The sequence below is a fragment of the Crinia signifera genome, chromosome 5 (assembly GCF_055691185.1).
Source record: "Crinia signifera chromosome 5, ASM5569118v1, whole genome shotgun sequence".
NCBI lineage: Eukaryota > Metazoa > Chordata > Amphibia > Anura > Myobatrachidae > Crinia > Crinia signifera.
This window is the reverse complement of record NC_139221.1, coordinates 323,124,633-323,147,739: the sequence shown is the minus strand read 5'-3', so window position 1 is coordinate 323,147,739 and position 23,107 is coordinate 323,124,633. Positions and strand designations below refer to the sequence as shown.

The 23,107-nt window shown below is 46.4% G+C and overlaps 1 protein-coding gene across 2 annotated transcripts in view; it reads left to right on the top strand.

The window, feature by feature from the left end:
- Positions 1–23,107, top strand: part of TRAPPC9 (trafficking protein particle complex subunit 9) — a 434,372-nt gene that overhangs the window by 72,909 nt on the left and 338,356 nt on the right. For both annotated transcript variants that reach the window (XM_083144897.1, XM_083144898.1), the window contains exon 16: positions 17,646–17,798. In XM_083144897.1, coding sequence (XP_083001023.1) covers positions 17,646–17,798 — 153 coding nt within the window. The remainder of the gene's footprint in view (positions 1–17,645; positions 17,799–23,107) is intronic.

Genomic DNA, 23,107 nt, shown 5'->3' with positions numbered 1-23,107 from the left:
TACACTATACACATATATATATATATATATATATATATATAGAAGAGTGATAGATCCGGCACTCTGTCTTGTGGATAAATTGATGCCCAGGTGCCTTCCAGCAATTTTGTAGAGAGGTAAAGAAAAGCGGCACTCAAAGGGTCTTTTGTAGAATTTTCTTATATTTTCATCAAAGTAACAATGGTAAAATCTTCAAGTCAGTACACTATACATGGTTCAATTACTCCAACGTTTCAATGCTAAGTGCATTTTTCTCAAGGAGCCATGTCGGTACAACGTATACACAAATATTGTTACAAAAGCAAGTGTGTTTTATACATACCACTCCTGGTCCAGAGCGGGAGTTTTGCGGCAGCGTGGAGACAGCCGGCGTCTCCGTCAGTCTGTCCCCCGCTGGTGACGTCACTACAGCTACGGCGCCGGTTCCATGGTAACGCTCCTGTTACCAGACGCGTCTCCATGGTGACTGGTCCCCGCAAGCCGATGTGCGTCTTGCTTGCTCCCAGCTCTGAACCAACGCGGATATCTCTGTAAAAGAGAATAGCAATAGAGAAACACTTTAGCAACATGCGGTTTTTGTTTGGCAACACTGTGAAAGAAATATATCATTATGGTACATCGTAAATGCTCAATATAATGCTCTGAACAACTATATTCTGCTCAGTCAATCTTTGCCATATAGTGCTCTGAACAGATATATTCTGCTCAGTCAGTTTTTGCCAAGGGTTGAAATGTCCATAGTTCAAAGAAATGTGCTCCAACTAAATCTTTCATTCAGTCCCAAGGATGTGGCTGATCGCAGCCTATGTATCCATTTCGTCTCAGATTGTATTTCGTCTCAGATTGTAATAACAATTTGTCCCTATCTCCGCCTCTCCTTAGCGGGGGGACATGGTCGATCAAGATGAATTGTAAGTCCGCTAAAGTGTGTCCGGCTTCGAGGAAGTGGCGGGCCACCGGTTGGTCCGCCTTGCCTGTGCGGATTGCTGTGTTTATAGCAGATCTATGGAGACCCATCCTCTCCCTAATAGTACGGATGGTCTTCCCGACGTAGCTCAATTTGCAGGGACAAGTTATCATATATATTACGTGGGTAGTTGTACACATGAGTATATGTTTAATCTGGTAGATGGTCTCAAGTTGTGGGTGCTGGAACTTAGACCCTGTCCTCATATTTTTGCAGGTAGTACATTTGATGCATCTGTGACAACCCGGTTTCTTTGACAAAAATGATTGAGACTGGGGCTTTTTGTCGCTGAAACCCGTAATGTCTGTATGGACAACAATATCTTTTATGTTTCTACTCCGAGTGTAGCACGCCATTGGCTGTTTGTTTGTAAGGCTTGGTAGCTGTTTATCCGAGGACACAATTGGCCACAGGGCCCTGCTGGCTCTGTGAACAACTGGACTTGAGGTGGAGAACTGTTGTTTCCATGGGATCTTCTCTTGTTGGTGTCTTCTGTCTCTTGGACGCAATAACTGTTCTCTGGGGATCTCTAACACCTCTTGTCTTTGTTGATATAGAGTCTGTATTTCATATCCCCTACTGGCAAACCTGTGAATGATTTGATCCAAGCCTTTATTCAGCGCTTCAGGAGTATTGCAGATACGTGCCACCCTCAACATTTGTGACTTTGGCAGTCCTTTTTTGAGGGGTTTTGGGTGGAAGCTTGAAGCGTGCAGAAGGTTATTTCTGTCAGTCTGTTTGGAGAACAGGCTGGTATGAATGTGGTTTTCTACTAGAGATACTTCCACATCCAGGTAGTGTATAACATCCTTACTGATCACGTACGTCAATTTGATGGGCGAGTCTCTGTCATTGATAGCTGTGATGGTTTCTTCTAGTTCTGTCTCTGTGCCCGTCCATAAAAGGAACAGATCATCAATAAATCTTGTAAACATTAGTATTTTGGATGATATTTCTGTTTTGCTGAAGAACATTTGTTTTTCCTCAGCAAACATGTATACATTGGCGTAACTTGGAGCCACATGACTACCCATCGCACACCCCGTTTTTTGTTCATAAAATTTACCGTCGAACATAAAATAATTACGTTCCAGTGTGAGCTGGAGTAGATCTAGAAATAGGTTATGGTCGAGATCTGTCACTTGATGGTCTTGTAGAAATGTTCTCATCGTTGTTAGACCTGCTACATGTGGGATCGACGTATATAAGCTACTTACGTCCAATGTAGCCATAATTGTTTCAGGTGGTGTTACTGCAATATTGTTGAGGCGGGTGAGGAAGTCCGTAGTGTCACGTATATATGTTGGTTGTTGTTGGATGATGGGCTGTAGAATGGTATCTAAGAACTGGGAAATTGGATGGTACAATGATTGCCTGGCTGATATAATTGGGCGGCCTGGTGGAGTCTGGAGATTTTTGTGAATTTTGGGTACTGAATATATTATTGGGATCTTTGGATGTTTTTCTTGTAAAGCTGTATATAATTTATCTGTGATCAGATCTTCATCCCTTGCTTTTTGTAACCGATTATTCAATTCCCTTTGATATCTTGCTGTAGGGTCATGTTCCAGTTTGCAGTATGTAGCTGGATCTGACAGTTGTCGGTACAGTTCTGCTTTATAGTCTTCCAGATCCTGAACTACTATTGCGCCGCCTTTATCAGCCGGTCTTATAACGATGTCTCTATACGTTCCCAAGTTCTTAAGTGCCTGATTTTCTTCTTTAGTGAGATTATAATGTTTAGTTGTTGGTATTTGTTCATACTTCTGCACAGAGTCCTCTATGAGTCTGGAGAATGTGGTTAGTGAAGGGTTGGACGACGGGGGGTCAAATTGTGATTTTATTCTTGATTGTATAAATGTAGAAAATGGGATACTTTCTTCGGCGGATTCTCTGTTTTGAAAGAACTGTTTCAAACGGAGTTGCCTGTTAAACCGATAGTGATCGATGTTCCATTGTATGTCATTGTGCTGGTGGGTGGGCACAAATGACAAACCTTTATTCAATACTTTTTCTTCACAATCGGTAAGCTTTCTCTTTGATAAATTTATAATTATGTTGTTATGTTGGGATTGCGCCCTTGCTGCCCTCTGGTTCTGGCGCCCCCTGCGGGTGGGCGTCCCTTTGGGGCATTGTTTCTGCGGTCTCTTGTGCGCTCCCCTAAAGGGACATCCTCCTGTGTTTGTGGATCGTCCGAGAAACGTACTCCGAATTCGCTATCCGAGTTTGATGTGTTTGTAGCGTTTGCTTGCGTCTCCCTTCTCCGTCTGTAGGTGTTTCTTCCCATTTTCATTGAGGACCGTTGATACGTCGGTTCTCCTCCCATCAGCCATCTATAAACTTTATTTTCTTCATAGTCAGTGCACACTATGCGATATTTATTGTTTTTGAATTGGATAATCTCCTTCCGATATTTGTCTATTTGTTGTTGTAGTTTGATGTTCCAATCTGGGTTCGTTGCCTGTAAGTCACTAATGTGATTTTGATGTTCAAATGCTGTGATTTTGTTGCGGGCAATTTCTAGTTCCCTTGCTGACTCTTCAATGACTAGTAACATCAGGTCGGTGCTACACTTATTTAGCACTCCGACCCACTTAGTGCAAAATTCGGGATTAAATCTCCCGATTGTCGGGATATTTCTAATGCGGAATCCTCTTGGGACCATATGCTCTCTGTAATATTAAGAAAGAGATGTGCCGTGCATTAGATAATCTATTTCACGTTTTCTTAATCTCAGTAGTTGTTGGGCCAGATCCTGTGTATCCATGGAAATGTCTCCCTCAGTTGGCAATTCTTTGAAAAGTGTCTGTTCAACTTGAACATCCGGAAAACTGTATAGGTTTCCTTTAATTATTGGCATTCCTCTGCAGCCTGTTTGCAAGCCCATGCTGCTGCTTTGTGTACCCTCCATTGTATATCCGCTTGAAGTGGGGGTTTTAGTTGGTTAGGTGAAATGTGGGTGCCTTGATCCGGGTGAGGGTTCGCACCCCCTGGAACAAAGAAGAGTGATAGATCCGGCACTCTGTCTTGTGGATAAATTGATGCCCAGGTGCCTTCCAGCAATTTTGTAGAGAGGTAAAGAAAAGCGGCACTCAAAGGGTCTTTTGTAGAATTTTCTTATATTTTCATCAAAGTAACAATGGTAAAATCTTCAAGTCAGTACACTATACATGGTTCAATTACTCCAACGTTTCAATGCTAAGTGCATTTTTCTCAAGGAGCCATGTCGGTACAACGTATACACAAATATTGTTACAAAAGCAAGTGTGTTTTATACATACCACTCCTGGTCCAGAGCGGGAGTTTTGCGGCAGCGTGGAGACAGCCGGCGTCTCCGTCAGTCTGTCCCCCGCTGGTGACGTCACTACAGCTACGGCGCCGGTTCCATGGTAACGCTCCTGTTACCAGACGCGTCTCCATGGTGACTGGTCCCCGCAAGCCGATGTGCGTCTTGCTTGCTCCCAGCTCTGAACCAACGCGGATATCTCTGTAAAAGAGAATAGCAATAGAGAAACACTTTAGCAACATGCGTTTTTTGTTTGGCAACACTGTGAAAGAAATATATCATTATGGTACATCGTAAACGCTCAATATAATGCTCTGAACAACTATATTCTGCTCAGTCAATCTTTGCCATATAGTGCTCTGAACAGATATATTCTGCTCAGTCAGTTTTTGCCAAGGGTTGAAATGTCCATAGTTCAAAGAAATGTGCTCCAACTAAATCTTTCATTCAGTCCCAAGGATGTGGCTGATCGCAGCCTATGTATCCATTTCGTCTCAGATTGTAATAACAATTTGTCCCTATCTCCGCCTCTCCTTAGCGGGGGGACATGGTCGATCAAGATGAATTGTAAGTCCGCTAAAGTGTGTCCGGCTTCGAGGAAGTGGCGGGCCACCGGTTGGTCCGCCTTGCCTGTGCGGATTGCTGTGTTTATAGCAGATCTATGGAGACCCATCCTCTCCCTAATGGTACGGATTGCTTTTGTAACAATATTTGTGTATACGTTGTACCGACATGGCTCCTTGAGAAAAATGCACTTAGCATTGAAACGTTGGAGTAATTGAACCATGTATAGTGTACTGACTTGAAGATTTTACCATTGTTACTTTGATGAAAATATAAGAAAATTCTACAAAAGACCCTTTGAGTGCCGCTTTTCTTTACCTCTCTACAAAATTGCTGGAAGGCACCTGGGCATCAATTTATCCACAAGACAGAGTGCCGGATCTATCACTCTTCTTTGTTCCAGGGGGTGCGAACCCTCACCCGGATCAAGGCACCCACATTTCACCTAACCAACTAAAACCCCCACTTCAAGCGGATATACAATGGAGGGTACACAAAGCAGCAGCATGTGCTTGCAAACAGGCTGCAGAGGAATGCCAATAATTAAAGGAAACCTATACAGTTTTCCGGATGTTCAAGTTGAACAGACACTTTTCAAAGAATTGCCAACTGAGGGAGACATTTCCATGGATACACAGGATCTGGCCCAACAACTACTGAGATTAAGAAAACGTGAAATAGATTATCTAATGCACGGCACATCTCTTTCTAAATATTACAGAGAGCATATGGTCCCAAGAGGATTCCGCATTAGAAATATCCCGACAATCGGGAGATTTAATCCCGAATTTTGCACTAAGTGGGTCGGAGTGCTAAATAAGTGTAGCACCGACCTGATGTTACTAGTCATTGAAGAGTCAGCAAGGGAACTAGAAATTGCCCGCAACAAAATCACAGCATTTGAACATCAAAATCACATTAGTGACTTACAGGCAACGAACCCAGATTGGAACATCAAACTACAACAACAAATAGACAAATATCGGAAGGAGATTATCCAATTCAAAAACAATAAATATCGCATAGTGTGCACTGACTATGAAGAAAATAAAGTTTATAGATGGCTGATGGGAGGAGAACCGACGTATCAACGGTCCTCAATGAAAATGGGAAGAAACACCTACAGACGGAGAAGGGAGACGCAAGCAAACGCTACAAACACATCAAACTCGGATAGCGAATTCGGAGTACGTTTCTCGGACGATCCACAAACACAGGAGGATGTCCCTTTAGGGGAGCGCACAAGAGACCGCAGAAACAATGCCCCAAAGGGACGCCCACCCGCAGGGGGCGCCAGAACCAGAGGACAGCAAGGGCGCAATCCCAACATAACATAATTATAAATTTATCAAAGAGGAAGCTTACCGATTGTGAAGAAAAAGTATTGAATAAAGGTTTGTCATTTGTGCCCACCCACCAGCACAATGACATACAATGGAACATCGATCACTATCGGTTTAACAGGCAACTCCGTTTGAAACAGTTCTTTCAAAACAGAGAATCCGCCGAAGAAAGTATCCCATTTTCTACATTTATACAATCAAGAATAAAATCACAATTTGACCCCCCCGTCGTCCAACCCTTCACTAACCACATTCTCCAGACTCATAGAGGACTCTGTGCAGAAGTATGAACAAATACCAACAACTAAACATTATAATCTCACTAAAGAAGAAAATCAGGCACTTAAGAACTTGGGAACGTATAGAGACATCGTTATAAGACCGGCTGATAAAGGCGGCGCAATAGTAGTTCAGGATCTGGAAGACTATAAAGCAGAACTGTACCGACAACTGTCAGATCCAGCTACATACTGCAAACTGGAACATGACCCTACAGCAAGATATCAAAGGGAATTGAATAATCGGTTACAAAAAGCAAGGGATGAAGATCTGATCACAGATAAATTATATACAGCTTTACAAGAAAAACATCCAAAGATCCCAATAATATATTCAGTAACCAAAATTCACAAAAATCTCCAGACTCCACCAGGCCGCCCAATTATATCAGCCAGGCAATCATTGTACCATCCAATTTCCCAGTTCTTAGATACCATTCTACAGCCCATCATCCAACAACAACCAACATATATACGTGACACTACGGACTTCCTCACCCGCCTCAACAATATTGCAGTAACACCACCTGAAACAATTATGGCTACATTGGACGTAAGTAGCTTATATACGTCGATCCCACATGTAGCAGGTCTAACAACGATGAGAACATTTCTACAAGACCATCAAGTGACAGATCTCGACCATAACCTATTTCTAGATCTACTCCAGCTCACACTGGAACGTAATTATTTTATGTTCGACGGTAAATTTTATGAACAAAAAACGGGGTGTGCGATGGGTAGTCATGTGGCTCCAAGTTACGCCAATGTATACATGTTTGCTGAGGAAAAACAAATGTTCTTCAGCAAAACAGAAATATCATCCAAAATACTAATGTTTACAAGATTTATTGATGATCTGTTCCTTTTATGGACGGGCACAGAGACAGAACTAGAAGAAACCATCACAGCTATCAATGACAGAGACTCGCCCATCAAATTGACGTACGTGATCAGTAAGGATGTTATACACTACCTGGATGTGGAAGTATCTCTAGTAGAAAACCACATTCATACCAGCCTGTTCTCCAAACAGACTGACAGAAATAACCTTCTGCACGCTTCAAGCTTCCACCCAAAACCCCTCAAAAAAGGACTGCCAAAGTCACAAATGTTGAGGGTGGCACGTATCTGCAATACTCCTGAAGCGCTGAATAAAGGCTTGGATCAAATCATTCACAGGTTTGCCAGTAGGGGATATGAAATACAGACTCTATATCAACAAAGACAAGAGGTGTTAGAGATCCCCAGAGAACAGTTATTGCGTCCAAGAGACAGAAGACACCAACAAGAGAAGATCCCATGGAAACAACAGTTCTCCACCTCAAGTCCAGTTGTTCACAGAGCCAGCAGGGCCTGTGGCCAATTGTGTCCTCGGATAAACAGCTACCAAGCCTTACAAACAAACAGCCAATGGCGTGCTACACTCGGAGTAGAAACATAAAAGATATTGTTGTCCATACAGACATTACGGGTTCAGCGACAAAAAGCCCCAGTCTCAATCATTTTTGTCAAAGAAACCGGGTTGTCACAGATGCATCAAATGTACTACCTGAAAAAATATGAGGACAGGGTCTAAGTTCCAGCACCCACAACTTGAGACCATCTACCAGATTAAACATATACTCCGTGTACAACTACCCACGTAATATATATGATAACTTGTCCTGCAAATTGAGCTACGTCGGGAAGACCATCCGTACTATTAGGGAGAGGATGGGTCTCCATAGATCTGCTATAAACACAGCAATCCGCACAGGCAAGGCGGACCAACCGGTGGCCCGCCACTTCCTCGAAGCCGGACACACTTTAGCGGACTTACAATTCATCTTGATCGACCATGTCCCCCCGCTAAGGAGAGGCGGAGATAGGGACAAATTGTTATTACAATCTGAGACGAAATGGATACATAGGCTGCGATCAGCCACATCCTTGGGACTGAATGAAAGATTTAGTTGGAGCCCTGGGGCGTGGCTACGGAGACGCTCGCTGTGTTTGTTGTCCAGGCTGCCCTCCTGTCGTCTGTTCCCGTACGTGGTTCCCGGCACGCTGTGTCACCCCTGGAGGGGAAAGCAGCGTGGGCTGAGCGTTCCTGTCGGTGCCCCGGACGGAGGTTGGAGTTTGCCTGGCTTGGTAAAGTTTAAACCCTGTGGTATCCAGCCCACACCTGATGTATACTTTGGTACGAGCAACCACTGGCTTGTCTACTATTTGCTGTGTGCTTTTTTAAAATAAACTGTTTATGCACTATGGAGCGCCCCTCTATTCTTCTATTTGTAACAGATATATATATATATATATATGTACACTCCCCCCCCCCCCAGGAAGGAGATATATATATATATATATATATATATATATATACACACTGTGTGGGGGGGTGTGTATGTATGTATGTATATGTATATATATATGTGTGTGTGTGTGTGTGTGTGTGTGTACACACACACACCTATACACCGTGTGGGTGTGTGTGACTGTATATATATATATATATATATATATCTATATATATATCTATATTATATATATATATATATATATATATATATATATATATATATATATATATATATAGATATATATAATATAGATATATAGATATATAGATATATATATAGATATATATTATATATATATATATATAGATATATATATAATAGATATATATACAGAACACTAATTCACATAAAATTGCCTGTTCCTTACTTTACTATTTATTCACCGGTGTTCCTTGAGAGGGGGAAGCCAGGAGAGCCCGCCAAAACCCTACTGCTGCCACCCTGCACCGAAGGGAGCCTGGCAGGGAATGCGGAGACACTTCAATACTGCTGCTACAGTTTATGCCAGCAGCCAGTCTGTGCCTGATGTGCACACAATTTCTTTTAGTCTGGGAAGGCACGCGGGGACACTGTTATTGCTGCCGTCGCCTTAATGCCCGTCTCCGTCTGTGCCTGCTGCGCACAGCATTTCTGGGAGTGTGGGAGGGAACGCGGTGACACTGCAGCGCCCAACCAATGGCGAGGAGCCGGCTGCCGCGTCATCGCGCCCCCTCCCACGCTCCCAGTAATGTTGTGCGCGGCAGGCACAGACGGACATTAACGGCGGCAGTATGCTAATTGCGCTCGAGGTCACATCTAACAATGACAAGCGGCAGTAGTCGGGCCGCTTGTCATACTAATATATGTGCGGGCCAGTCCAAAGCGTCTTGCGGGCCGGATGCGGCCCGCGGGCCGCCTGTTGCCCACCTCTGAGCTAGAGGGTCTGGGAAACCCGACAGTTAGTAATGACTGCACCTTTGCCCCTGTTAGGGGGTCTGGGAAATGTGACCGTAACATCTGTGAACCAGCTAGGTGGTCTGGGAAATGTAAACCTGCTATAGACTTTTATATAGAAGCACTGAATGCCTGCTATAGACTTACAGTATATAGAGCACTGAATCCTTACGCAGAGAGATTCTTATCTGTTCATTAATAAAAAAAAAAAATGAAAAAAAAAATACAAAAATAATCATTTGGATTCCACCTTGAGAAGTAAATCGCTTGGTGTTCTTCGAACCCAGAAATCTGCTTCCCAGGGGACTGGAAGGTGCTGAAGGTGAGGGGATGGGGTTTGGGTATAATATATGTGCTGAATAAGCCTTCTGACACTTTTATATTGCATGCCGGAGAGTATATTGATTTCCTGATCTATTTCAGGAGGTGTCCTGGGTCTATTATGTGTCTGGCACGTCTACAATATTGGCTTTCTTGGGCCATTGACACCCACTCTAAACGAGCTGAGATATCAAGTAGTATATCTGGACTCCAAACGCAATCTGCAACCGAAACACAATGCAAACAACCTTACTGTATACGAGGTATTGTTTCCGTAAGGTCCAGCCAAGGACCTGCAGCGTAACTAGTAGGAAAAAGAAAACGGAAAGCGCTCCAGTGAGCCAAATAATAGTTTATATCATTCGTTATTATTACCAGTTACTTATATAGCGCACACATATTCCGCAGTGCGTCACAGAGAATTATTGAACATTCACATCAGTACCTGCCCCAGTGGAGCTTACAATCTACATTCCCTACCACGTGAACACGCACACACAGACATTCTAGGGTTAATTTGTTGGGAGCCAATTAGCCTACCAGTATATTTTTGAAATGTGGGAGGAAACCGGAGTACCCGGAGGAAACCCACGTAAGCACGGTGAGAATATACAAACTCCGCACAGTTAGGGCCATGGTGGACGATCAGCTGTTCTTCCCTTTTGTTCCGTTGCCCACTTCCCTGGTACTTTCTGTGTTCCGATCTAACACTCTGTGGCAGGGGATAGCAATTGACCATCGATGATTCAAAATCATCGATGGTTTATGATCGATGTATAATAGTTTTGCAATCGATGGGTGGGGAGGGGGGAACCAGATGGTTTCCCTCCATCGATGTCAAGCATAAACAAATAGTTTTTTTTTTTTTTCGCCCAAGCGGCCTGGACACGAAGCTCCACCCCTGACACCCGTGAAGAACCACCCCCATGTTTTGAATTTGCCACAGGCCAATCAGTCAAAGAAAGTGGATGACCTTCGATAGGTAAAAACATCGATGGTCATCCATTGCAATGGCAAGCTGTTCATTCATTTCTTAAATGTGTGTGTGTGTATACAGGTATATATAAATATTGCTTTTTTTTCTAATTTGATTTGATCTAATTGCGATGTCTTTAGCTGCAAAACAATTCATCCCTGTTCCTCCTGCCCAAGCCGCGCTCTGTAGCCGCACACACACTAATTTATGGAGATTGATCTACAGCGGGGATTGTGTTCCGTTGCCATTTACATATATCTGTGGCAGTATCAGACTGAATGTAATGCTCCCTATTCTCTCAGTAGCTAATTGAAAAGCACCGGGTGTCAGGGGCTGAAGTAGTCCCTGTCTGGTTCTCGCAGCAGATAGCCGGCTAATTACAGGACCCATCTCTGGAAATCTCTCGGCCTCATCCAGGTGCGCATCTCTAATGCCCGGGCCGTGTTCCACCTCGTACGACTCGTGCTTTTCTTGGTTTTAGAAAAGTCAAATTAATCCCCGCTGGCTGCTCAATTTACCTGATCGCAGAGCGGCATTAGCTGGATCCCAATAGACCCGGGAGATTGACGGGCGCCGGGAAGTTTTTGTTTCCGGCTAACAAGTCATCTGACTTTAAGTTGGCTAGAAGCAGGACGTCGGATGGGCGGGGGGCTGCTGTACCGTTGTTGGAGAGATGTGATTGCTAACTCCGCAGTTACACTCCGCAATGGGTCACTACTGAGTGCAAAGGTATAAATGCAGTTTAACGACTAATTTAATTTAAAATTGAATTCTGGTGCCGTTTATATCAGTAAATTTGGGGCCTCATTCTGACGCCTCTGTGACACCATACTTGTAAGCTCATATTGATAGAAAATAGGGTATTTTAGTCCTCGCAACCAAATTTCATCCATGTAGATATTTTTATTCATACAGTTTGCATTTCTGTATCGGTTGACACAAGCATTAGATCGACATGGGAAAGGTTGACAATCAAAAGGTCAACTTTATTTTTTAACCCAAATGTCGACATGGACACTGAAAAAGTGCGCCTCGTCCCCTTGCATGGTTCGCTGTGACCTTCCTCTTGTCGACCTAGTTTTTTTTACCTTGCTATTATTAAATTATCACGTGTACTAATGCAGGTACAGTATATGCCCGTCGATGTGGGATATCCAACATCTTCAGGCCACCCACTGTCTCCAGACATCATTTTTTTTTTTTTTACACACAATATTTTTTATTTGAATTTGTATAACAAAATGTGAGCGACGCTGGTATTTTTAGTGGATATGTTCAACATTGTTGGCACTCGAAGGGTTAAATCCCATTTACTGCTCTGCCAAAACTCCCAACCTACAACTTTGATGTTCCTGAGGTAATTACACATCTCTCTGTCATCTGTGCATGGCGGATCCATTTGCTGCGCTGCATGTAGCCAATGAGAGAGGGCCCTTATAGTCACATGCTTCTCTCAGTCTGGTGCCTCGTGCATCAGGCCTATAACAGTATGGTTGTCATAGTTACACCCAAGTGCCATCTTGTATACGTCCCTGTTTGTCACTTTCATCCCAAGGTACTGAAATGCAGGCTGCAATGGATAATGAAACGGTGCCCTAATTAATATTAATTATAAATTGACATATTTGTGGTTAGGGTCACGGCGCATGGCTACTCTGCGCAGTGTTAGTGAATAGGTCCCAGTGTCTTGCATTAGAACCTGCTGGCACACCTCACCTTTCTCTGTGCAAAGCTTTGTAAAATCATTATTGTCATTGTGTGTAAAATGCCAGAATGTTGTGAGAGTGCAGAGACTCTTTGTATAAGTCCTTTTATTCGCAGTTATTAGCAGGTGACACGCTTGCTCTCACTTGGCGGGACATGGAGAGGGAGAGTGCAGTGTAGTGTGCTGATTACAATGGGGTCCTGTCAGGAGCTGCCGCTCTCGCTGCCAAATCTGCTGAGCTGCAAACAGGTTTCCAGGAGCCGGCGCCGTCCTGCTGGGCACAGATAGCACGGTTATTAGCTGCTGCACGGGCAGCATATCAATCCTCCTTCCTGTTTCCTCCGCTCAGAGTACATGCTTGTCTAATCTGCACTTTGCTGGGGTGTTATCCAGCGGAGCAACACTGCCTTACACTACACTGGGGGAATATTACAGGGTGGTTACAGGTAACAGCGGAGCGTCTCTGTCTCACTACACTGGGGGTATATTACAGGGTGGTTACAGGTAACAGCGGAGCATCTCTGTCTCACTACACTGGGGGTATATTACAGGGTGGTTACAGGTAACGGGGCGTCTGTCTCCCTACGAGTGCCGGACAGTTTCCCTACAGTCGGGATCCCGACAGTCATTACCCCGACGTCGGGATCCCGACAGTCAAAACCCCGACACTCGGGGTCCCAATGGCCACCAGCTATTCTCCCTCGTGGGACCACGTTATTGGTCTCTTGGTCTGTATGAGAGTGGTGACATGTTATTGGTCTCTTGGTCTGGATGAGCGTGGTGACACGTTATTGGTCTCTTGGTCTGTATGAGCGTGGTGACACGTTATTGGTCTCTTGGTCTGGATGAGCGTGGTGACACGTTATTGGTCTCTTGGTCTGGATGAGCGTGGTGACACGTTATTGGTCTCTTGGTCTGGATGAGCGTGGTGACACGTTATTGGTCTCTTGGTCTGGATGTGCGTGGTGACACGTTATTGGTCTCTTGGTCTGGATGTGCGTGGTGACACGTTATTGGTCTCTTGGTCTGGATGAGCGTGGTGACACGTTATTGGTCTCTTGGTCTGGATGAGCGTGGTGACACGTTATTGGTCTCTTGGTCTGGATGAGCATGATGTCGCGTTATTGGTCTCGGTCTGGATGAGCGTGGTGACACGTTATTGGTCTCTTGGTCTGGATGACACGTTATTGGTCTCTTGGTCTGGATGAGCGTGGTGACACGTTATTGGTCTCTTGGTCTGGATGACACGTTATTGGTCTCTTGGTCTGGATGGACATGGTGACACGTTATTGGTCTCTTGGTCTGGATGGGCGTGGTGACACGTTATTGGTCTCTTGGTCTGGATGAGCGTGGTGACACGTTATTGGTCTCTTGGTCTGGATGAGCGTGGTGACACGTTATTGGTCTCTTGGTCTGGATGAGCGAGGTGACACGTTATTGGTCTCTTGGTCTGGATGACACGTTATTGGTCTCTTGGTCTGGATGAGCGTGGTGACACGTTATTGGTCTCTTGGTCTGGATGAGCGTGGTGACACGTTATTGGTCTCTTGGTCTGGATGAGCGTGGTGACACGTTATTGGTCTCTTGGTCTGGATGTGCGTGGTGACACGTTATTGGTCTCTTGGTCTGGATGTGCGTGGTGACACGTTATTGGTCTCTTGGTCTGGATGAGCGTGGTGACACGTTATTGGTCTCTTGGTCTGGATGAGCGTGGTGACACGTTATTGGTCTCTTGGTCTGGATGAGCATGATGTCGCGTTATTGGTCTCGGTCTGGATGAGCGTGGTGACACGTTATTGGTCTCTTGGTCTGGATGACACGTTATTGGTCTCTTGGTCTGGATGAGCGTGGTGACACGTTATTGGTCTCTTGGTCTGGATGACACGTTATTGGTCTCTTGGTCTGGATGGACATGGTGACACGTTATTGGTCTCTTGGTCTGGATGGGCGTGGTGACACGTTATTGGTCTCTTGGTCTGGATGAGCGTGGTGACACGTTATTGGTCTCTTGGTCTGGATGAGCGTGGTGACACGTTATTGGTCTCTTGGTCTGGATGAGCGAGGTGACACGTTATTGGTCTCTTGGTCTGGATGACACGTTATTGGTCTCTTGGTCTGGATGAGCGTGGTGACACGTTATTGGTCTCTTGGTCTGGATGACACGTTATTGGTCTCTTGGTCTGGATGGGCGTGGTGACACGTTATTGGTCTCTTGGTCTGGATGAGCGTGGTGACACGTTATTGGTCTCTTGGTCTGGATGAGCGTGGTGACACGTTATTGGTCTCTTGGTCTAGATGAGCGTGGTGACATGTTATTGGTCTCTTGGTCTGTATGAGTGTGGTGACACGTTATTGGTCTCTTGGTCTGGATGAGCGTGGTGACACGTTATTGGTCTCTTGGTCTGGATGAGCGTGGTGACACGTTATTGGTCTCTTGGTCTGGATGAGCGTGGTGACACGTTATTGGTCTCTTGGTCTAGGTGAGCGTGGTGACACGTTGTTGGTCTCTTGGTCTGTATGAGCGGGGTGACACGTTATTGGTCTCTTGGTCTGGATGAGAGTGGTGACACGTTATTGGTCTCTTGGTCTGGATGAGCGTGGTGAAAATATTAATCTATTTTATGCTGCAGTTCCGTCCCCGCGCTGTGCCCTACATTAGCTAATACGGAAACATCACGTTGCCAGCTACACTATTATATTTTTGTTTCTTTTTTCTTCTAAATAAGAAAATGATAACCAATAGAATGTTCTCTTCCGTGCCCGACCATTATCCTGCGGCGTCCTCCCCTGGGAATGCGGCGAGGCTGCGGTGTAGATGGCAGAGAGTCCTATGCAGGGAGTGACACGTGTATGAGCAGATATTATTGTATTAGACAGCCGCCTCTATCTTGCTACGATGTTTTGTTACTTGTGCTGCTAGACTGGTGTGGCAGAGACAGGTGCATTAATCTGCCCAAATGATGGATTTCCGTGAGGATCTGGCTTTCCCCTCCTAACAGGTTGTGCTACTAATCTACTTTATGCTGAGGCCTCGCGCCTGGTGCCTTCTCCAGCATCACCCGCTCTCCATCTGGGCACAGTGTGATACATAGCGCCGGCATACATGATACAGCGCGCCAGCCACTAGGCCATTATGAAGTGTAACTAACAGCTCTGGAATCATTGGGATGGGACCTTCAAGCATTAGGTCGACACCACTAGGTCGACATGTATAAAGGTCGACATAGTTTAGGCCAACAGGATCGTTAGGTTGACACAAGCATTAGGATCGACAGTCAAAAGGACGACATGGGTTTTTTTACTTTCCTTTTTTTGTGTGCGCCAGCGTAGCGAGACACCGTGCCCAAAGCATGGGGAGCGCAGTGCCACATTTCAGTGCCCGTGTCGACTGTGTCGAAATCCGGGAGAGAAAAAAAAGTGAAAACTCCATGTTGTCCTTATGACCCTGTCGACCTAGTGGTCTGGACCTAATGCTTGTCGACCTAATTGTTGTCTATCCAATGATCCATACCCATTGAGACGAGGGTGCTTCTGGGAAGATAGCAGATTTAAGGCCAGATGAATCCAGCTTCAAAAATGATACAATGGAGAGTGATAAACAACTGGGATACGGTCATTTGGTCTACAGCATGTTGGTCGACACCATTGGGTCGACATGGGTCAAGGTCGACATGTCATTAGGTCGACACAAGCATTAGGTTGACAGTCAAAATGTTGACATGGTGCTTTTCACTGTTTTTTTGAGCCATGTGCCAACAGGCGGTATTTCATGCCCTACAACCCACTAGGGCGTGGTGGGAGAATAAAACAGTGCCCGAAGCATGGCGAGCGAAGCGAGGGGATGTGGTGCACTGGAAGCTGTGTCCATGTCGACATTCGGGTAAAAAACAGTGAAACACCCCAAGTCGACCTTTTGGCTGTCGAACTTTTGAACTGTCGACCTAGACCCATGCCAAAATTGTCCCATGCCGACCTAGAACCATGTCGACCTTCCCCATGTCGACATAAAGGTGTCGACCAACATGCTGTAGACCAAACGATCCTAACCCTAAACAACCAGCCAATCAGCTCCTAGCTGTCATTTTTCAAACCCAGCCTGTAACATGACAGGTAGGAGCTGATTGACTGACTGTTTATCACTCTCCATGTTATCACTTTTTAAAGCTTGATACATCTGGCCCTGGAGTGGTTTAAATCGGTCAAAATCCAGACCACAGAAATCCCGACAAGGGGGGACGTGGATCGCCCCCCCCCCCCCCCCCTTACGCGCTCGCTTTGCTCGCCACGCATTAGGCCCGGTGCCTCGCTACGCTCGGCACACTAATTTATTCTCCGTCTATGGGTGTCGTGGACACCTACAGAGGGACAAAGTGCCGGGATTTCGGCGGTCGGGATTTCAACTGCATCCCTCTGGCCTTAAGGAACATAGAACTGGACTGGTACAATGGATGCAATCTCTGCAGGCTGAACACCTCATAGCAGCTCCTGAAGAAGACATGGACACACGCTGAAACGCAGAGTCCTGTGTAGAAGAGTTCTCATGAATATACACCTATTGCTGCCGGTGCTGGGGCAGGCTGGGAAGTCCTGTAGCACAGAGGAACACTTTACCTGTGGGCCCACATGGAACAATCCAGCAGTGCGGCTTTTCCCATTCAGTAAAAGGCCAATAACATACAGAATTGAATAGGCTTGTAAACATTTACTGGCTAATAGCTGGTTTGGAAAGCGGGCATGTAAAACATTTCCCAACCCCATACCTTAATGGTGAGACCCAGGGGAAAGATATTACATCTCTGTGATTTATGTATAAGTAGGTATTATATGGGGCTCCAAATGACTCTGGAAATAGACCCTATACAGGTATAATACAGCATTTGCTTGATGGGTGTAATCCAGCACTGATTCGTCTTCCTTCTGGTTTATGCAGAGAAACTGTACGGAGACTTCCTGACCTGGGACCTAGAGAAGACTCTCCCCCAGCTGCCCCTGAAGCCTGGGAATACGGCAACTTTCACCGTGTACATCAAAGTCAAGCTGGATTTCTCCAGCCAGGAAAACCTCCTGCAAGATCTCAATGACGGTAAGAGCCGTGAGGAACAATGGTTTATAATTATTATTATTATTATTCTATATTGTTGGCAGGGACATGTAGACCCCATAACTAGACAGTGAAGGCACCCACTAAGTTTGTATCACTTTTGTAAAACATTTCCCCTAATTGATTTAATCCATTTTCTGGAATATCCTCTTCAGCAGTGGATAATCATCTGTGCATGCAGGAGGCTGCCTGGGGGCCCCAACACACACAGCTACATCACCTGTGTGGCATAATGTGGTCAGGGCATTCTGTGTAGCCCTGGTAGTAGTTACTGATAGGTGGCACACAATGATGTGTATATACTATCTGTGGTGTGTCGGGCATTTTACAGCCGGGATTCCGATGTTGGTGTACCCTCCTTCAGAATCCCGACCTCCAGCACCCAACGCAGCTGATGTAATACAGAGGCTGCACTATACGATCAAGCACATACTGTACGTACTAACCAGGAGACGATAGTAAAGCAGTGACGTGCGGTGAGGTTTGTGGTTGGTGAGGCACTGGCTTGGTGGAGCCAGTGCCACCAGGCTCTGTGGGGAGCATTGGGTTCGGGCTGTTTCTGCACTGACAGGCAGGTGCGGTAGCTGCCCCCTGCATAAGCAGCAGAGACCTGGCAGAGCAGCTCCTGGACCCAGCGCTCGGCACAGACCCGTCGTCGCTGGCTCCACCAAGCCTCCATGGGATATGCCCACATACCTTTTCACTTAAAAAAAAAACCATGCAGTACTAACTAGTGCTAGCCTCTTAAGGGACAGACTTGTGTGTGTTTGTGTTGTGACAGAGGTGTGTGTTTGTGTAAAGTGACAGCGGTGTGTATGGTTTCTGTGTGTTTGTGTAAAATAAGTATATTTTTAAATGAAGTACTAGCGTCTGAGTTCAGTGGCTGTGCGGGGTGATGGCCAAACTCTGAGGTTTTATTTAAAAGGTCAATCAATGCATGGTTTTGCCTTGTAAATGTCTGCCTCTTTAATAGAACCTCTGAGTTCAGCCAGCACCCCGCACAGCCAATAAACTCAGAGGCCAGTACATTGGGCCAATATACTTAATTTAAAAAACACACAGAAACAGTGCACACCTCTGTCACTTTACACAAACACACACCTGTCACTTTACACAAATACATACAGATACACACCTCTGTCACAACACAAACACACATGTCTGTCTCATAACACAAACACAAATAAACCTACAGTACGCCACTTAAAAAAAAAACACAGCCCCCACCCTCCAAACACAAATAAACCTACAGTATGCCACTTTAGAAAAAAAACACAGCACCCACCCTCCATACCCAAACACAAATTACCGTTTAGCGGCAGCCCAGGAACCGCTTATGGATACCTAGGCAGGCAGCAGACTGCACAGCAGCTGTGACGGCAGCGTCCCTCCTGGGACAGGCACCCAGGCACAGGACCGAGCGCCGGGCAGTGAGTCCCCGGACGGTAATGGGGAGCAGAGCGGGTGCCGGTGCCAGATAACAGCGGGCGCCGGTGCCAGATAACAGCGGGCGCTGGCAGCTCGGCTCAGCCCAGCTCTGCCCCCCACACCCTGCAATACAAGGCAGCAGACTGCACGGCAGCGTCCCGTCCTGGGACAGGCACCCAGGCACAGGACCGAGCGCCGGGCAGTAATGGGGAGCAAAGCGGGTGCCGGTGCCAGATAACAGCGGGCGCTGGCAGCTCGGCTCAGCCCAGCTCTGCCCCCCACACCCGGCAATACAAGGCAGCAGACTGCACGGCAGCGTCCCGTCCTGGGACAGGCACCCAGGCACAGGACCGAGCGCCGGGCAGTGAGTCCCCGGACGGTAATGGGGAGCAGAGCGGGTGCCGGTGCCAGATAACAGCGGGCGCTGGCAGCTCGGCTCAGCCCAGCTCTGCCCCCCACACCCTGCAATACAAGGCAGCAGACTGCACAGCAGCGTCCCGTCCTGGGATAGGCACCCAGGCACAGGACCGAGCGCCGGGCAGTAATGGGGAGCAAAGCGGGTGCCGGTGCCAGATAACAGCGGGCGCTGGCAGCTCGGCTCAGCCCAGCTCTGCCCCCCACACCCTGCAATACAAGGCAGCAGACTGCACGGCAGCGTCCCGTCCTGGGACAGGCACCCAGGCACAGGACCGAGCGCCGGGCAGTAATGGGGAGCAAAGCGGGTGCCGGTGCCAGATAACAGCGGGCGCTGGCAGCTCGGCTCAGCCCAGCTCCGCCCCCCACACCCGGCAATACAAGGCAGCAGACTGCACGGCAGCGTCCCGTCCTGGGACAGGCACAGGACCGAGCGGCGGGCAGTGAGTCCCCGGACGGTAATGGGGAGCAGAGCGGGTGCCGGTGCCAGATAACAGCGGGCGCTGGCAGCTCGGCTCAGCCCAGTTTCGTCCCCCATACCCGGCAATACAAGGCAGCAGACGAGCTGTGCAGCGGTTGCACAGCTCGTCCACCTTTAAAAACACTGCTAAAAGCGGCACCTCACCTATAGCAGCCAGGGTTCAGGGACGCGCTTTCTGCCTTTATGAAAGCTGCCCCTGTCACTGAGACAGCGCCACTGTCCAATCACTTCTGCCTCAGTGACAGGGGCGTGCTTTCATATAGGCAGAATGCACGTCCCTGTCACCGAGGCACCGCTATAGGTGCCGCCTATGCATCTTTTTTAAACGAGCTTTTAACTGAGCTCGGTTCTCAGCCCTGCCCACTGCCCACCCCTGTGTTTGTTACTTTAATATGTACAGCGGGAGGCACCGCTCTTGGTGCCTCCTAAGCTAATAAAAAAAAAATTTTAAACAGTCAAAATGAGTGTAATAATACAAAGCATATACTTATGACACATAATATGTGTCATAAGTATTTTCTTTGTATTGTATTATTATATTAAACATTAATGACAGGGGAGGCTCTGCCTCCCCTGCCTCCCCTGACTGCACGTCCCTGTAGTAAACTGATAAAACACTAGAACAAGGCAGCGAAAATGATCTGTTTTTATTTAATCTTATCGCCCCTTTAAATACAGCATTAGCTGCGGATACAGCGGCATTGATATACGCCCCTTAATAATTGTAGCCCCGTTTCTTTTTTGACACTTGTTCATTGCATTGCGCTCAGATAAGACCCGAACGCGCTGCGTTCTCCTGCCCAGCTTTGTACGGAGTTGTTTATAATGAATATGATGTCTTATTACTGACACATTCCCAGATATAACTTGCAATTCCCTGCGTAGTAATGCATTATGGGTTTTTTCTTGCTTTGCCCGCATTCATATATCATTAGCGGAGTCGTTACGAACTGAGCTTGTTAAAGGAGTTTAATGTGCCCATTGTATAAATCTGACTCCTGGATGATGAAACGACAATGAGAATCTTGCTTCCATATTCGCTCCTCAGCGCCCGGGTTATAAATTGAGTGCAGCACTAGGCGCTGGCGCGGTTCTTATTCCCAGGCTGTCTGATCTATTGTGGCTGTAAGTGGCGGAATTGTTGAATCTTATTTTCTGTCTGCAGAGAACGATGTATTTGCTGAGCCCTGCATAAAAAGAGAACCCTTCTCTCTCTGCCTTCTGCTGTGGATTTGTTTTTTCCTCCTCTGTGCTTTAAATTGGAATTTTTCCTATTCAGGACTTGGAGGCCCTGTGTTGGGTGAGCAAATCGTGCCGGAGTCACTGGAGGGGGCATGCAGAGCACCTGTTATAAGGATGGTGCTAGGATACATAACGGCAATAGACAGCGGGCTCATCCAGGCATGCTTACTATGGGTTTCTGCTGGTGGTGTTAGTCCACTTGGTCAATAATTTGACCTCCATACTACTTATCCAATGAAATGACAGTGATGTCCTCTGTGACTGCACCTCCTTACCTCTTATCCAATGAGATGACAGTGATGGCCTCTGTGCCTGCATCTCCTTACCTCTTACCCAATGAGATGACCAATTTCCTCTGTGACTGCACCTCCAAACCTCTTATCCAATGAGATGACAGTGATTTCCTCTGTGACTGCAGCTCCTTACCTCTTATCCAATGAGATAACAGTGTTTTCCTCTGTGCCTACACCTACTTGCCTCTTATCCAATGAGATGACCGATTTCCTCTGTGACTGCACCTCCTTACCTCTTATCCAATGAGATGACAGTGATTTCTTCTGTGCCTACACCTCCTTACCTCTTATCCAATGAGATGACAGTGATTTCATCTGTGACCGCACCTCCTTGCAGATATAGCTGCGCACATAGTTGCTACACCACGACCACTCTGCCTGTTTGGCGCGCCCACAGCTTGGGAACGAATTAGATGCACGCGTGTGGCGTTCCAAAGCGCCAATCAGCATATATGTCTCACATGTCGATTGGCGCGGCAACAAGTGCTGCTACATCTCCACTCCAGGGATGTCCATTCCACACTACCCCTTTCACATCGCATAAATAACCCAGGTCTGACCCTGCTTTTGGTATCAGGGAGTGATCAGCAACTGGACCCCAATATCATGAGTGTTGAGACTGTGTGCCATTTTGGAAATTAAAATACCTATCCTGAATATGAAGGCCACAAATAGGAACGGGGCATCGCCACTGATTATTAAGTGCATTCCTATAAAGAAAGTCTGCACCCCCTTTTATACTTTCTAACTTTATTGTCAATAATCTTATATTATAAAAATATAATCAAAATGAAATTTTATTATGTGTGTCTTAATAAATGTGCGATATTTTAGCTTTTATCCCTTGAGTATATTATTGACCCCTCCTGAGAATAAGCGTTGTGTGGTGTTCTTTGTTAACGAGTTAGAGACGTGAGCCTGCAGCCTGCACAGCAGGAGAACATCACATCTCCCCGTGCTAGCCCCAGATCATCCCAGGACAGTGTTGTGTCCCCAGTCCCTTTAATGGTTTCTGCAGAAGCCTAGCTGGATGTGCTGTAACCTGGCAGCACCACAGCTATACAGCCTCCGGCAGCCTTACTTGCACGCCTGTTATTATCCGTCTCTCCTCGGAAATGTGCGCTTATTTGTGTTGAAGGGCCTTTAATGTGACACTTGTCAGGGCTTCGGGAAACTTGTGTCACAGGGAGAGGCCACAGGTGATGCGGAGAGCAATTGTACAGTAGAAAGAGGCCTGAAAGTCCCTTTTTCCTCCCTCGCTGGGAACGACAGACATGGTAATTAGATCCAATTGTTGTTCTCCAACTTCCCCCCGTGGTCACCGGGAGTACAACAAAGCATTAGCGCCACTGTGAAATTCCTTTTCTAGTGTTAATGTTGTCGGAGTGTAATTTGTATAGCAGACAACAGGTGGGACGCCGGCTTTGATCCGT